We start from the raw sequence: 17,436 nt of genomic DNA on the forward strand, positions 1-17,436 counted from the left end.
GAGGTGAGAGAGATAATACCTGATACAAAGAAATATTATCTCTCAACGGAGGTGTTCACGCCCAAGGTAGAAACCAAAATCTGCTCCCACTGAAGATGGCGCAGTGCAGGGTGGAGCAGAATCAACAGTGTCCTTCCTAAGAACTTGATTCTTCCCAAGAATCACTTGTGCGGCTAGTGAATACAACTCCTACCAATCTTTTCTCCAAAAGATTGGAATTAAGATCTGATCTTAATTTCTCCCAAGCAATGGAGATCGAACTGCTATAGGCGGCGGCTGCAGGAAGGAGGCAGCTAGAGAGAATTTGCAGGGTGCAGAATTCTCTCCTCTGTGATCTCAGCTCTGAAGACAAGACTGTTGCTGGTGATTGTATTTCTAAAGGCTGCCGCCCCCTCTTCCTTTTATAGACTTAAAGGGATCATCTCCTAATCCCATTAGGAGTTGCTAACCCAAATCATATCCGGATTAGAAGTCCCTTTAAGATAAGGGATAAACCTTATCTTATCTGCAAACTAGATCAGCCAGTTCCTAATCTAATTAAGAAATTTCCAAATCTAAATCTCATTTAGATCTTGGACTCTCTGAATGGATAGGGTGTGGGCTCAATCCTATGAGTTGATCTTATCTCAGAATTCGCCCATTAAAGACTAATCAAATTAGCTCAGTTCGAAATGGGCTTAAGGCCCATTTAGGGTTATGTATTCATTAAACCTTCCAAACTGCTGCCCAGTTGGGCTTCCTTGTATGGCGTGGGACCCAAACATTGATCTACACATCAGCCACATGGGTTCAGCACAGCCTTTGTTACAAGGCCTGGCCGAATACACTGTTATGGACAGTGCACCCCCTGAAACCCATCAGATGGGCTCTATGGGCCCAACACTTACCCTAAGTGGTCCCTGGGCCAAACCACCTTTTAACACCCAGGGATTGTGGGCAGATGCAAGATTAGCCCATCAGGTATTATCTTCAATGGCCTCACACTTAACCTCTCAGCCCATAATGATCATACACTGCCCGACAAGAGAGGACCTCTCCCTCGGCTGCAAGGAACAGTGCTGCACTCTCTCAAGTATGGATCCCGGGAATTAAAACTTTTTGCAAACATTTCAAAACCATAATATATATATATATATATATCCTTTTATATCTCATATAAAATATATTTTGCAAAATAAATCTCAACGATTGAAATCGGCTGCCGACAGTCTTGGTTTCCATCAGTGAGAGTGCATCCCCGATCATTATCTTTGTCCGACAAAGGGGCTGATCCTGTCACTATGATCACCCACTCAAATGAATTCTCAGACTGTCTGAACATACCCAGGTTTTGACCCCCGCTAAGGATTTCACTGATTGGTATATCAAAGACAACCCAATCCAACACCTAGTGCAGTATCATAATCGAGTCTAGGGGTCGGGTGTAACTTTCCAATTTTTCCCATCAATCTCCAAGGTCTAGGGCAATACTGGAAATCTGGTCCAGTTCAAAGACTCAATTAATCCCACACTGTATGTGCCTAGGGTCTCACCCCGGTAGCTGAGACAAACCACCCCAACTGACTTGGTGGCACCATAGTATCAGCCTTGTCAGGATAGGTCTCCCCAGACCGACCCACTGGCTGTGAACATTCTAAGCTAACACGAGTCTCATTAAGTGTCCAGTTTAAGGGTATTACACAGAAACATACCAAGGGAACATGAATCAAATATGCACTTTTATTCATTTACAATAAACTCATAAAATACATCATCTTGATTGAAGCTAAGGGCATACAAAATTGTCTAACAACTCCCACTTGCACTTAGGTCCAATCAGGTGCTAGCCGGAGTCCCATGCTTTCCACGTGTTTCATAAACATTTTCTGTGTCAGTGGCTTAGTCAATGGGTCTACCACATTCTCTGCTGATGCTACCTCTTAACATCATTCTATCATAGGTCCAGTGTTGTCATAAAATAGTGGAATGGGTGATGTGCTGAATTCCAAATTCAGGAATGAACACCTTCATTTATGAGGCAGCCTCACTTACGGCAATGCGTTCGGCTTGGGTTGTGGACTACTAATTTGCTACTTAGGACCCTTGTTTGCTGACATTCAGGAAACAACACACGATCTTATCGTGAAAATATATCCAGATGTAGACTTTCTATCATCTGGATTCGACTGGAAATCGGCTTCTGTATACCCTTGGATCTGTGGTGAGCTACCATTGAATACTAGACAAAACTCTTTTGTCCTTCGAAGGTACTTAAGTATGTTTTTCACAGCAGTCCAATGCCTCTGCCCTGGGTTGGCCTGAAATCTGCTTACTACACTCACTGCCTGAGCAATGTCAGGGCGAGTGCACAGCATGGCATACATGATGCTCCCTACGGTAGAGGCATAGGGAACGTCCTTCATGCCATCAATCTCCTCAGAAGTCTTGGGAGACATCTTCTTGGAGAGAGTGACTCCATGCCTAAAAGGAACATTTCATTTCTTGGAGTTTTCCATGCTGTATCTTTTGACTATTTTGTCAATGTAGGCAGATTGGGATAATCCTATTATCCGCTTCGATCTATCTCTATAGAGTCGAAGACCCAGTATATAGGAGGCATTTCCAAGATCTTTCATGGAGAATTGCTGTGAAAGCCATACTTTTACTGTAGTCAACATTCCTACATCATTCCCAATGAGTAGAATGTCATCTACATAGAGAACCAAGAAGGTAACCTTATCTCCACTATACTTCCTGTAAACACAGGGTTCATCCGGATTCTGCTCGAAGTCAAATGATTTGACGACAGAGTCAAAACGGATGTTCCAACTTCTAGAAGCTTGCTTAATTCCATAAATGGATCTATTAAGTTTACATACCATGTTTTCCTGACCCGCAGCTATGAAGCCTTGCGGCTGCTGCATATAGATATCTTCAGTAAGATCTCCATTCAAGAATGCAGTTTTGACATCCATTTGCCAAATCTCATAATCATGGTATGCTACTACAACTAGCAGGATCCTAATGGATTTAAGCATAGTCACAGGCGAAAAAGGTTTCTTCATAATCGATGCCCTCTTTTTGAGTGTACCCTTTCGCCACCAGACGAGCTTTGAAGGTCTCAACCCTACCATCGGGGCTCTTCTTCCTCTTGTAAATCCATTTGCAACCAATTGCTTTTACCCCGGAGGGCGGATCTACTAGAGTCCAGACTTCATTGGTCTCCATTGAGTCCATCTCTGCTCTCATGGCCTCCACCAACTTCTGGGAATCTATGTCCAACATAGCTTCCCCGTAAGTCACGGGATCCTTCTCACTAGTCAAGGTTTCCACCAGGTAATTATCCTGGTCATAACCATAACGGATTGGTGGCCTGGATACCCGAGTGGATCTTCTAGGTTGGTCACTACCTGGAACTTGTGGGACATCTCCCACTGCTCCTGAGCTCTCCTCATCAAGAACAATTTCCTGACGATGGGTGTCTAGGATATAATCGGTCTCCAAGAACTGGGCATTTCGACTACAGAATACTTTCTGCTCACTTGGGTCATAGAAAATGTAACCTACAGAGCCTTTTGGGTAGCCTACAAATAGGCAACGACTGGTCTTGGATTCCAACTTGTCTGCACTCGTTCTTTTAACGTGTGTTGGACAACCCAAAATCTTCAAGTGTCTGACACTTGGTTTCTTTCCGGTCCAAAGTTCATATGGAGTGTTTGGAACCCGATTCAGCACGTAGATCACAGTCTCTAATGCGTAACCCCAAAAGGATGTGGGTAACTCTGAGTGTATGAGAAGTGATCGGACCATATCCAATAAGGTCCTATTCCTCCTCTCTGAAACACCATTAAGTTGTGGTGTAGCAGGAGGAGCTAATTGTGATACTCTCTCATTGTCTTTTAAGTAGTCCCTGAACTCGTTAGAGAGATACTCGCCACCTCGTTCAGATCGAAGGGCTTTAATTTCTCTCCCCAATTGTTTATCGACCTCTTGTTTAAACTCTTTGAACTTTTCAAAGGATTCAGACGTGTGTCTCATTAGGTACACGTAACCATATCGTGAGAAATCATCTGTAAAGGTGATGAAATACATGTGTTGATTCTGTGTCCTAACACTTAGGGGACCACATATATCAGTATGTATTAGGTCAAGTGTGCCTGTACATCTTTCAGGCTTACCGTCAAATGGTCGTTTTGTCATCTTGCCTTGTAGGCAAGGCTCACAGGTGGGAAGATCTTTTACAGTTAGAAAATCCAAAGGACCATCCTTTACCAACCTTGTGATTCAGTCAACACCGATGTGGCCAAGTCGGTAGTGCCACAGACACATGGAATTAACTGTATCACGAGCTCTCTTCTTGGGGATTTCAGTCGACGTAGTTTCGGTTATGTTAGTTTCTAGAGAAGGATGTAGAACATAGAGACCGTTCTCCAGTTCCCCGTATGCGATGAATCTGTTATTTCTTTTAATAGTAATCGTATTACTAAAGAAGACAGAATAACCATCTGCACACAGTTTTGAAATAAAAATCAAATTTCTTCTTAAGTTTTGTACATAAAGACAATCTTTGAACACAATTTTTCCTTCTCTAAAAATTAACTCCACGGTTCCTATTGCAGTAGTCCCCAAGTAGAGAGTGACTTCTCCTTCACTCAGCCTTTTGCTTACCTTGAACCCCTGCAGTGAGTTACACGCATGAGTTGAAGCCCCGGAGTCAATACACCAGGACGCAGAAACTACCAATAAATTGGTTTCTATAACACAAGTTTTGAAATTACATTTCTTGGATTCCAGGTAGGCAGGACAATTCCGTTTTCAGTGGCCGGTCTTCTTGCAGAAGTGACATGCATCTGATGTTTTGTCTTTCTTCTGCCTTTTGCCCTTGGTGGCTTTCTTCTGAGGCTTCTTTGCCTTCCTCTTTCTCTTGCCCGTTTTGCTAGCATCAACAAGCATAGCTATAGGCTCATCCTTTTTAATCAGTTTTTCAGCTCTTTGCAACATATTGCTGAGCTCTTGCAAGCTGACATTCAGCTTGTTCATGTTATAGTTCATGATGAACGGATTAAAGGAAGGAGGCAAAGAATTAAGGATAGTATCTATTTGGGTTGCGAAGTCTAGCCCAGATCCAAGAGCCTCTAGTTTGTTGATGTAACCCATCATCCAAAGACAATGGTCGTGAACTTGTTGGCCCTTGGACATTTGAGTGGTCATGAATTGCTTTAAGACCTTTTGTCGAGTAGAACGATTATGCTCTTCGTACATCGTCCTTAGGCTGTCCAATATGTCCTTGGCAAGTTCGATATGATCGAACTGCCTCTGTATTGGGTTGTCCAAGGAAGCGATGATGTAACACCGGACTAAGGAGTTTTTCTCCTCCCATTCCTGATAGTCTCTCCTTCGGGCCTCAGAAGCCCTGTCTCCCGGACGCTCCGGGGCAGGATTCTTTGCCACTTTGTCCAGCTTTTCTGAAGCTAGGACCAGCATAAGGTTCCTATACCAATCGGGTAGTTTGGGCCCTTAAGTTTGTTGTCATCAAGAAACTTTGCAAAAGATCCGTTTGCCATTTTCTGATAAAAGAGCAAACATCAGTCCATAACCTAATTTGATTCATGTTCATTTCATAGATATGGATTTTAATCTACGATCCATTTCCATTTATTCATCTCTGAGATTTCCCTCCTTTCTTAGTGACAGAGACTACGGGTTGTCTCTGGAAATGTGGGAAGTCACATAGGGTGCATGGAGCCAACTGTTTCAGCTGCATAACCCCACCACCTTTCTGTGAAGGATCATATCCACTCATCATATGAGTTTTCCTTTGGCCTCTGTCAGACAAGGTTCAGAGTCGTTTTAGGTAAACCTTTCTGTCTAGTGAGTGCTTACCCATCATATTTGTGAATGCCAAGGTACCGTGAGAGAGTTCCAATTTTCTGGTGAAGCCCCTCCCACATCGGTCTATGACGCCCCTATCATCTTATGAAACATTCAGACAAGCCCAATAGCAAATGGATAGCCCATTTTCTGGTCCAGTTCAAAGATTCAATTAATCCCACACTGTATGTGCCTAGGGTCTCACCCCGGTAGCTGAGACAAACCACCCCAACCGACTTGGTGGCACCATAGTGTCAGCCTTGTCAGGGTAGGTCTCCCCAGACCGACCCATTGGCCGTGAACATTCTAAACTAACACGAGTCTCATTAAGTGTCAAGTTTAAGGGTATTACACAAAAACATACCAAGGGAACATGAATCAAATATACACTTTTATTCATTTACAATAAACTCATAAAGTACATCAATTTGATTGAAGCTAAGGGCATACAAAACTGTCTAACAGAGAGTTCATCATATGAATCTCCCTATCACATGCACTCATATTAGCTGGAGGGAACAAAATTATGCCCTAGTTTGATTTAGGTCAAACCAAAGTGGCTCCCACTGACTTTCATAAAGCCAGATTTCGGTGGACCTTAAATTGGATAGGGTTTTGCACGTGACCTCTTGATGAGGTGTGGGGTCCACCACTGAGGGAAGTCATCCAATGACCAAAAGGGACACCATGGCAATGATGTGCATTTAGCCATGGTGTGCGCAAGAGCCACTGTCGAATGAGCATGGGCCAAGTACTTATGGCCCATGTACGCAACACATCACACATCCATACATCTCATGCATGGATAAATTGATCCAAATAATTAATTATCTGTAAGGCCCGTTGGAAGTCCGTTAAAATTCTATACTATTAACCATTAATATTATCTAGGTATATGGGCTGAATTAGGATTACCCAGTTCGTCCCATATAGCTTTATTCTTTAAAATGGACTTTTGCAGTTTTAACTATTTAAAACTGGGCCTTTACAGGCTAGGCCGAATTAACCATTTAATGACTAATTAATAGCTAGTTAAGAATAAGTATTGGATTGTCATATTTTAAAAATTAATATATTGTGTATTTTAAAGTTTGATGACCAAAGTGGAAAGTACAAAGTATTAATAGAAACTTTTCTTTTGTAAAATATATACTTTTTAGATATTACAACATTTAGATTACGGAATTACTCCAATATATTTCGAAATTAGGAGAAGTACCAATAGATCAGAGTTTTCTAGACCCAAAGTATAGGGGGAGTGCATCTGATCGAGAATTGATACCAAATTCATGAGAAGGATGTGGTTTATAGGGGAGAGGGCTAATTGTAGGGGGGTTGGAATTCATAATTTGCATCGTGTGTTTCCGTATTTTCCGTTAGAAATTTGCAAAAGTGAAAAAGCAAAATTTCTACTAAATGCTTCTATAGAGCTTTTTCGGAGGTCTTTTTGTTTTTCATACTCGAACCCGATCCAACGAGATCCAACGAGACCTGGGATTCGGTTAGATGTCAGGATGGACCAAACCCGACCTCGCGGACCTGCGGCGGACTCCAGCCCCGGTTCTTAAGCTTGCAAACTCTTCATTTCTTGTTCATTTGGTAACTGCTGAATAAAGAACAAATGGATGAACATCTGCAAATCCGAAGATTTGACGAACTTCCTTCGCCTGAGGTTTTCGCATCTCAGATTGAACCGAGAAATGTCCCTGCTGTAATGAAAATTTGCCTTTTTTGTGTTCTGTTTCGTGTTTTCTCGCAACCGCCAACCTATCTCCCTCCCTCCCGCTTTCTAAGCTTTCCTTGGCATTTTTCATTTTTATTATATATCTTTTGATGATATCTTTCATTCTTATTATCTCAATAGGTATTTCATGGCTGCACCAAAGACTGGAAGGCTTTCTCCAAGTGGAGTCCTTCTAATGGCGGCCTCGACTATTTACAGGTTCTATCTAAATTTGTTGCTTTGTTCTGTGTTTTATTTGTCCCAAAGCTTATTGCTTTTAGGGTTTCAGTGGTAGTCCTTTGTCATGTTCCATGCTTGTGCCAAAGTTATTTGCTTTTAAAGCTTGTCACAAGGGCTTTATATCTTTCAAACTGGTTTCTCTATCTATTGATAAACCCGGAACATTGTAACAAACAATTCAGATAGTTAGGGAAGCTTACATAGTTCCGAATCTACCACATTAAATGAATATTGATAAAGTAACAACTACTTTGTCAGTTGTCACTCTACCTGTATCTATCGCTTATATATTCTAACGGTGGACTTTGCACTGGATATCTGGTTTGCTAGATTTCAAAGATATCAATTACTTTGATTTTGTTAGGGTAAGTTTCTTATTTCTCCAATATGTATTTTGCTTTTCTATTCTGTACAAAGTACCATGCTTTACAACTAAAACGAATTGGGGCTTCTTAATTCTGGTTCTAGTAAGATTCTACCTTATTTTATCATAAAGAAAGTTGGGGCTAAATGCTATAGGTGCTGCCTGCTTTCCAACGTAGTTTATCTTTGGTTTTTATGCAATGCAAACTATTACTTTCTACATTGGAGGGTACCCTTACTTCCACTTCACCTCTAAATTATATAATTTGCTTTTGCTTCCGTTCCTTGGAGCACATTCAGGTCCTCAAATCTCTGAAACTATCCACCCATGATAGATTGGTGCACTTTTCTGAGTCTTTAAGGCATGATATACTGGTTGGAGAGCTTTCCGAATTCCATGTAACTGGTTGAATGATGTCAGGCACATTATATCTGCATTTAAGTGCATATACCTACAACATGTAGGTTGAATCTCAAGAATCATATTTGAGACACATGAATGGCATCAGACACATCATTGCTGTATTTAAGTGCATATACGTACAACATGTAGGTTGAATCTCAAGAATCATATTTGAGATAGGGCACGTGGACATGGAAAAAAGTGCTGTCATCAACCAAAGGAATCCTTGGTTTTCAATCCTTCAATATAAAGCTGATGTGGAACACAATACAGCCTATTCATGATTCATAATAAATAAAATGTTTTTGTTCCAGATTTAAAAAAAAAAAAGAAGAAAGACATTCTATTATACAGTCAGCCACTTCATCACATTTAGTTCGGCTGAACTCAGACATCTGTTAACTTGTTAGACAGTTGGCTAGCCAGAAGTGGAGTATCCGGGTCAGAATCATATCAAGGCACACTTGTACCATTAACAAGTTCACAAGAGATGTTCTTGATTTATTAGTCATACATTAACAGTATAGACAGAACTAACAAATAGAGTGAAATAAGTAGAATAAAAAGATGTTTCATCATAATGATAAGAAAATTTTTTCAAATTAGATAGTGGTATGCCACTTGTTACTTGTTAGAGGAAAAGAAGTGCTTCATCAAGTTGCAGGTGGGAATTGGGTTGTTTCATTATTTGGGTGCAGGTGGAATTTGCCCTCTGAAGTAAAGTTGCTATTCACCCCGGTTGCTTTTGGGAGATTGACAAAAGGAGGGAGGCTAATGTGGAAATGTATCAGAGCTTCTACGTTGTGGACTGTATGGGAGGAGAGAAATGCTAGAATATTTCAAGAACATGAAAGAAGTCTCGCTGAAATCAAGGAGTGCATATTGACAAGGACTATTTCATGGTTAAAATCTTCACACTTGTTGGCAGATTACTCCTTTGATGACTTAAGGAGAAATTGGGTTGCAGTGGCTGCTACAGTTTCTACCAAGATCAAATCACAAGCTGAATGGATTCCCCCACCGGATGGTGCGGTAAAATTGAATTTTGATGGAAGCTGCCAAGGCAATCCAGGACCATCGGGAATTGGTGGGATTCTGAGAGACAAAGACAGCAATATGTTGTCTCTATTTTCAGGACCAGCGGGTGAAGGTGATTCAATAAGGGCAGAGCTACTAGCAGCGGTACAAGGTACACAGGTGGATAGTCAAAGTGGTGTGACAAATCTGCTAGTAGAAGGGGATTCCAAGGTGGTATGCTGGCTAATTAGGCCAGAAACAGCTTGTTGGGGCTACAGGGATCTGTTAAAGAAAGTTAAATGGATGACAAGGAGTATGATTGTTAGGTTTCAGTGGGTTAGAAGACCAACAAATGCAATGGCTAGTTCTCTGGCCAAGCAGGGGGTGTCAAGGGGAGATCTATTTTGGGCTGCTTTGTAATTATGTCTCAGGCTTGGGCAGTTTTGGTGTATATGGTTCATTCCTAGGGGGTAACATCTCGTGCCTCCTCCTAGGGTGATTGTATTTTTGTTATTTGATTTAGTAAAATTACTCCAACTTGTCAAAAAAAAAAAAATCAAGTTGTAGGTGGGAACACCAAAGAGTGACCATAGTAATGGAAGATCAGTGAATGAGACAATCATTTTACTTACATTTTCACATGATAAAATTTCATAATATGTTGTTTGGACTTCTAATATCCAAGGATTTAAATATCAATATGATACGTCCGGTACGAGGTGTATCGTATCGGTATCGGACAGAGGGGATACGAGATATGTTATGAATAAACCCATATCCCCTGAATCGTGCATATCGGAGCGATATGCACCGATACGGCTGATACGGATCGACGACTCGGCGTTTTCTTGGGTGTGTGTTTATTGTAGAGAACACTATGTTCGTATGACAGCACATGTAATCTTTGTTAGTTATGTCAGTGTTAGTTGGTAGATATTTTAGACAGCTTGTTATTTTTAGTTTCTTATTGTTTTATTTGCCATGTAAGCATTAAGGGCAATTCTGCCCTTTCCTACAATTAGTGGACATAACATATAAATATTGAGAGAGTGGTGGCAGTAGATTGATTTTTGATCTGTCCCTCCTTTTCAAAACCCTTGTGTACTTCTGCTTCTTCTTCTTCTTCTCCCTCTTCCTTCCACTTTTCTCAATCCGAAATCCTTTGGAATCCAAGACTGATTGTAGTCTTGATCGACTACTTGGTATCAGAGCCTATCTAGGGTTTCTCATGTGTGTCTAGTCCAACCGACCACATGAGAACTGTCTAGGGCTGGAAGCTTACAAAGGACTGTTTGTTTGCTGATTCTTGGAGGTTACCAGAAAGATTTAGCAGCTGTCTAAAGGCTTGTAGAGACTTGGAGAGTGTTTTGGTAATCAGGAAGAACCAGAGAAGGTTAGGGTTCAGGCCACGATTGAAGGTAGCGATCAGAGTTTTCTGGGTAAGTTTTATTTTTCCCTTGAGATTGCTGTCAGACAAGATAGGTTGGACCTATCTGGGAGGAGCGGCCGAACTCTCCTTTATTTTCTCAGAGGTGATCAGTTTTTTAGGGTTTGTCATTAACCCTACGGCCAGATTTGACTGTAAATCCTTTGGAAGGTACGGCTGAGCACTGTTTATGGTCTCACAAAGGTTTTCCTAACCCTACGATTAAAACCATAATTCTGCTTCAGCATTACAGGTTGTTTTCTAAGTGGTTCTAGACCTGTTTCGCCTTCTAAGCCTATTTTGGGGGTGAGAATTGTTATTGGACTGATTATATTCTGACTGCCGATTGGTTTCAGATCAGATCTGAACTGATTTCATACAGTTTTCTAAAAGTGCTGTTTTCTATTGCAGTAGCCCTAATAGTTCTTAATTACTGATTCTTAACCAAGAATGGAGTTCAAAAATCAGGGGGAAGGTGTCATTGGGAACAACAGTTCTGGTAATATGTCTGAGACTGCGTTTCAGATTACAACTGTGAGATTTGACGGATCCAATTACTTGGAATGGGCCCAATCAGCCATGATGGCTATTGGGGGAAGGGGAAAACTTGGCTACCTATTGGGAGATGTGCAAGAACCTTCCAAGGAGGACCCAATGTATACCAAGTGGGTTAAGGAGAACTACTTGGTTATGACATGGCTGTGCAACTCTATGCAGCCACATATCAACCGAAATTACTTGTGGGCAAAGACAACCAAGGAGATATGGGATGTCATGAAAGAGACCTACAACCCTTTAATGTTGTTAGAGCCTATGAATTGAAGTGTGAGGTAAATAACCTCAAACAAGGAGAGAAACCAGTCGTTGTTTATTTCTCTACCTTGAAATCTCTGTGGCATGAAATTGACCATATGGAGACTCTTGAGTGGGAAAGTCCAAAAGATGCACAGACCCATAGAAAGCAAGTCGAGACCAATAGGGTGTTTGAATTTCTGGCTGGCCTAAATTTTGATTATGACATTGTGAGACAGTAGGTACTGGCAAGAGACAGTGTGACCCTATCTCAGGCCTACTTCCTAGTGCATAGTGAAGAGACTAGAAGAAAGGTTATGATGCAGCATCAACCCTTTCCCCAGCTCTAGCAGCAGTTAAACCTAAGTCTGGGGGTGATACAGAAAGGGACATGAAGAAGGAAGATAAGCAGGATCTAGTATGTGAACGTTGTAAGAAACCCAAGCATACGAAAGATACATGCTGGAAGCTGCACCCTCATTTAGTCCTAGCAAAACTAAGGAATAAAAGGGGTAATGCTCATATGGCTGTGAATACCGATTCTGCATCCTCATCGGGCACAAAAGGCACACCCCTAGACACCTTAGCTACTGTTTGGGCTGCCCTAATACAGTTGGAAAAGGAGGTTGGGAATTCAGCTCAGTCATCTCAGTCACCATCAACCCCTGCCACATAAGCATTTGCTCATTCAGGTACTCGGGCCTCAGCTTACCATGCTTCAGCTCCAGGTAACACTGAACATTGTTGGGTAATAGACTTAGGTGCATCTGACCATATGACTAGCTTGCCATCATTGTTCACTATTTATCACTTATCTCCAGGTAACACTGAACATTGTTGGGTAATAGACTTAGGTGCTCCCTTGTTCCCATTTCTGGCAAGGGTGACATCAAGTTATCTGATACTATCTCCTTATCCTCAGTCTTGCATGTTCCTAAACTTGATACTAATTTGCTTTCAGTCAGTAGTATTACAAAACATTAGAACTGTTCAATAACCTTTTTCCCTGACCGATGTGTTTTTCAGGACTTGGAGACGAGGAAGGTGATTGGGACTGGCCATGAGACGAATGGGATTTATCTGCTTGGGGAGAGTTCTCATTGGAAAGAGCCTGTGGATAAGAAGTCTTTTGTCTCTCAGTCTGTGAGTTTGGTTATGCTCTAGCATAATCGATTAGGTCATTTATCTTTTCGGTCTTTGAAGAGTCTGTTTCCTACTTTGTTTGAGTTAGTTGAGATGTCAAATTTGAGATGTGAGAGTTGTGAGCTTGCCAAACATTGTAGAACATCTTATTCCTTGAGTAATAAAAGAAGTAGTAGTTCTTTTGATATTGTGCACACCGATGTTTGGGGCCCGTATCACATCCCTTCTATGGGGGGGGGGTACAGATATTTTCTATTGTTTGTTGATGACTATACCTGTTTTTCTTGGGTCTACCTTATGCATTCTCGAGATGAGGTTCCCACTCTGACCCAAAACTTTCATCAGATGATTTTAACCCAGTTTGGGGTCAAAATCAAAATCCTCAGATCTGATAATGCAAAAGAATACTTTGCCAAGCCACTAGCCTCTTATCTACTCGATCATGGGGTTATTCATCAGAGCACTTGTCCTCATACACCACAACAAAATGGGGTTACGGAGAGGAAGGATAGGCACATTTTGGAGGTGGCTAGAAGCATTATGTTTACCTCCAACGTGCCTATTCATTTTTGGGGTGATGCTATCCTCATGGCAGTGCATCTCATTAATCGGGTTCCCTCACGGGTTCTTGACATGAGGCCTCCGTTTACCCTTTTATACCTAGACGAAGAATTGTTTACTGTTCCTCTTAAAACCTTTGGTTGCACCTGCTTTGTCCAGATTCTTGGACCCCATCATTCCAAATTTGACCTTAAGGCCTCCAAATGCATTTTTCTCGGTTATGCACAAACTCAAAAGGGTTATTGCTGCTATGATCCTGTTTCGGGGAGGAGATTTGTTTCGATGGATGTCACATTCTTTGAAGAGGTACCCTATTATCCTAGGGCTTCTCCTAAGGGGGAGAGTAGTGAGAATTTGGGTCTTTTTCCTAAGGGGGAGCGCAGTGAGAGTGGGGTTAACTCATCTGAGGTTCCTTTACCCATTCCATTGAGTGATGTGGGCTGTAATGGGTTGTTAGAGGGATCAGGAGTTGAAAGTTGTTGACAGGTGTATTATATGTACTGTACACAAGTTTAATACTCGTAGGGGTATTTTTGTAATTTTATAGTTCTATTGTGTTGTACGACTAGTATAGTATAAATACAATGCTTCACTCGACTGAAGTAGAACTTTTGAGGCCTTAACTCTGTTGCCTCTTCTTCTTCCTTCCTTTCTTCTTCTCCTTCTTCACCTGCTCAACATGGTATCAGAGCAGGACCGTCCAGGCCTAGAAAACAACCAGCCGAGGTCTCTCTCCATTGCTGTGTAGAAGCTTAGTCCTAATGCTCGAAGACAAGGAAGAGGAAGTATTCTCTAGTGCTGTTGCTAGTCTCCACTGCCGAGTAGGGTTCTGCTACAAGAAAGCTGACTATTCAACTTTCTAGCGCAAAAAAGGGTTCAACTACAAGTTTTTTCTTCTTCTTCCTTCATCCTTCAGCCTTAGGTGCTGGTAACTGGAGTTGCTCGGCTAAGAAGACTGTAGAAAACCATCCTAGATGTACGAAAGAAGGTTCTGATTTGAAGAGAAGTTCGAGTCCTTGACTGTACTGCCTATTCACAGTTTGGGTGACCTAGGTACTGAACTGTTTTTTTTTGTTTATAGTTCTCTTCTTGTACGACTGTTGATGTCTCAAAATTTGAGTAGGGACTGGCCCCCTTCCTCCGATTGTGTGTTGCTCTATTCTGCTCTCTAAGGGACTGTTGATGAATCCTAGACTCTAAGTGACTATTCGGCTGCCCTGGAAAGTGGATATTACCCGATTAGGTGTGGTGAACCACCACTCATATTGTTGTTCCTACTGAGTTTTTTTTTTCCCAACTGAGAAGTTGTATTAAAGTTGTAAAACTGTAGGTCATTCAGACCTGGTTACACTGCAAGTGCAGTTCGTATATTGTTCAGTGGACTCATACACAGTGTAGGTCATACAACCTAGTACTGCTGCTGCAGTGTTTGTGCTTGGTTCCCTATGAAACCGAAAATCTGCAAGTACCTAGTTGTGGACTGTAGCAGCTCTATAAGGCAGTGTGCCTTTGGTTTTGTGTACTTCTAAACCTAGAATCATGAATAGTAAAGATTCAGCGACATCCAAAATCTCCACAATGCTGAATGGAATGAGTGGAATAGTGACCTATCATTCCCTATGGCTGTTGTTCCTCTTGATGGGTTAAACTACCTAGAGTGGTCAAGGGGGATCAAGCTATACATAACTGCAAGGGGAAAAATAGGTTACATAAATGAAAGAGTCAAAGAGCCAACTTCTGGAAATGCAGAACATGATAGATGGGATTAGGAGAACAACATGGTTATGTCTTGGCTTTTGATCTCCATGCAACCGCAAATAAGGAAGAACTTCATGTGGGCTGAAACTGCAAATGAGATTTGGGAACATGCAAAATCCATATATTCTGAACTTCGACACTATGCCAAGATTTATCAACTGCAAGCAGCTTCATCTACTTGTAAACAGGGGGAGAAGAGTTTATTAGTTTATTACTCTGACTTGACAACTGTTTGGAAGGAGTTGGACCATTACTAGAATATTGATTGGAAGTGTGATGAAGATGCAAAATTGTACAAGAAACTTGTTTCACAACAAAGGGTGTTTGCCTTTTTATATGGTCTCAATCCTATCTATGAATCCATTAGAGTACAAATTCTAAGTTCTAAGGATCTTCCTTCAATTCAGGAGGTCTATGCTCTTGTCCAGTCTGAAGAGAGCAGAAGAAACTTGATGAACAACACCGGAGGGGATGCAATTGTGTTGGCGGCAAAGGGGGGTTCCTCTACTAGTGGTGGCCCTTCTTCCAAGAGAGGGGATCTCCAGAAGATAAGGAAAAATTGTGGTGCAGTAATTGTTAGAAGCCCCAACACACCCAAGATACTTGTTGGGATCTCCGTGGGAAACCAAAGTGGGCTCAAGATCTACCTAAGAAGCAAGGCTTAGATGTAATTAGAAGATCCGGGCAACAAGGTACCAAGAAACACCACATGGCCAATATGGTTACTCGGGAGAATCAGCCCTCCACTTCTACTGTGACTCAAACACCACATGGCCAACATAGCTACTCTGGATCTGACCCAAGGGAGGATCTTGTAAACTTCTTTCGTGACCATTTGGACCTTTATGGTAGAGCTATTCGCCAGATGGATGCTCCTCCCACCACCTCTTTTGCATCCACATCAGGTAATCCTGCCACAACTTTCCATGTTGCTTCTCACGACCTTGACTCTCTATGGATCATTGATTCTGGAGCGTCAAAACACATGATTGGTATGTCTTCTTACTTTCAAATTTATCACCCTCTTTCCGGAAGAGATAAAGTGAGACTAGCTGATGGATCATACACTTCCATAGTTGGTCAAGGAACTCTCTCTCTTCCTCTCGGCCTTAATCTTTCTAATGTTCTTCATGTTCCAAAATTCCCTATGAATTTGTTTTCAGTTAGTAGTATTACAAATTCCTTAAACTGTTCTGTGACCTTTTTCCCTTCCTATTGTGTGATTCAGGATCTGGCCTCGGGGAGGACGATTGGTAGGGGATGTATGGTTGATGGACTCTATATGCTGGAGAATACAGCTGGCCTTCATGTTACAGAGTCTATGAGTCAGTTCAGAAAGAGTAAAATGTATTTGTGGCATTGTCGTTTGGGTCATTTGTCTTTGAGTCCTTGAAAGTTGTTTTCCCAGAACTATGTAAGTCTGTGTCTGCTTCTAATTTTTCTTGTCAAACATGTTAGTTAAGCAAGCATTGTAGAACTCAATTTCCTCAAAGAAATTGTAAATCTGAGTTTCCTTTTCACATTGTGCATTCTGATGTGTGGGGTTCTGTTACTTTACCTTCTGAGAGTGGCTACAAGTACTTCATTACCTTCATTGACGATTATTACAGATACACTTGGGTATATCCAATGCGAACCCGTGAGGAAGTACCAAAAATTATCCAAGATTTTCAGCTGATGGTCTTCACCCAATTTCAGACCGAAATCCAAATATTTCAATCAGACAATGCAAAATAATTTTTTCATAGTGACCTCACGAAGTTCTTTGCTTCACATGACTCACTTCATCGGAGCTCTTGTGCCCGCACACCACAACAAAATGGTGTGGCTGAACGGAAGAACCGACACCTTCTTGAAGTGGCACAAGGTTTATTACTCCACATGAATGTTCCCAAATGATTTTGGCTTGAGGCTGTCCTTTGTTCTACATACCTCATTAACCGAATGCCCTCTCGTTGGTTAGAGTACAAAGCCCCACATCAACATCTCTTTCCTAAGGCCCCTCTTCTTTCTATTCCTCCTCGTGTTTTTGGTTGTCGGTGCTTTGTCCAAAATCTATCTCCCACCCGGGGGAAATTGGACTCTCGTGCTATCCCGTGCATATTTTTTGACTACTCATTCTCTCAGAAAGGGTATCGTTGCTTTGATCCTGTTTCTCGG

The 17,436-nt window shown here is 41.6% G+C and overlaps 1 protein-coding gene across 4 annotated transcripts in view; it reads left to right on the forward strand.

Moving 5' to 3' along the window:
* The first annotated feature begins 7,220 nt into the window (after positions 1 to 7,220).
* Positions 7,221 to 17,436, forward strand: part of LOC148879122 (2-oxoglutarate (2OG) and Fe(II)-dependent oxygenase superfamily protein) — a 42,550-nt gene continuing 32,334 nt past the window's right edge. For 2 of the 4 annotated variants that reach the window (XR_016104125.1, XM_088960523.1), the window contains exons 1-2: positions 7,419 to 7,561; positions 7,715 to 7,792. Coding sequence is in view for 3 of the 4 variants with exons in the window: in XM_088960523.1 (XP_088816649.1) it covers positions 7,472 to 7,561; positions 7,715 to 7,792 (168 nt within the window). In the remaining variant the exon portion in view is untranslated. Of the gene's footprint in view, positions 7,562 to 7,714; positions 7,793 to 17,436 lie in introns of all 4 variants that reach the window. The other 2 variants (XM_088960520.1, XM_088960521.1) reach the window with 2 other exon arrangements.

The sequence above is a fragment of the Nelumbo lutea genome, chromosome 1 (genome assembly GCF_056320005.1).
Source record: "Nelumbo lutea isolate HS-2025 chromosome 1, American lotus-T2T, whole genome shotgun sequence".
NCBI lineage: Eukaryota > Viridiplantae > Streptophyta > Magnoliopsida > Proteales > Nelumbonaceae > Nelumbo > Nelumbo lutea.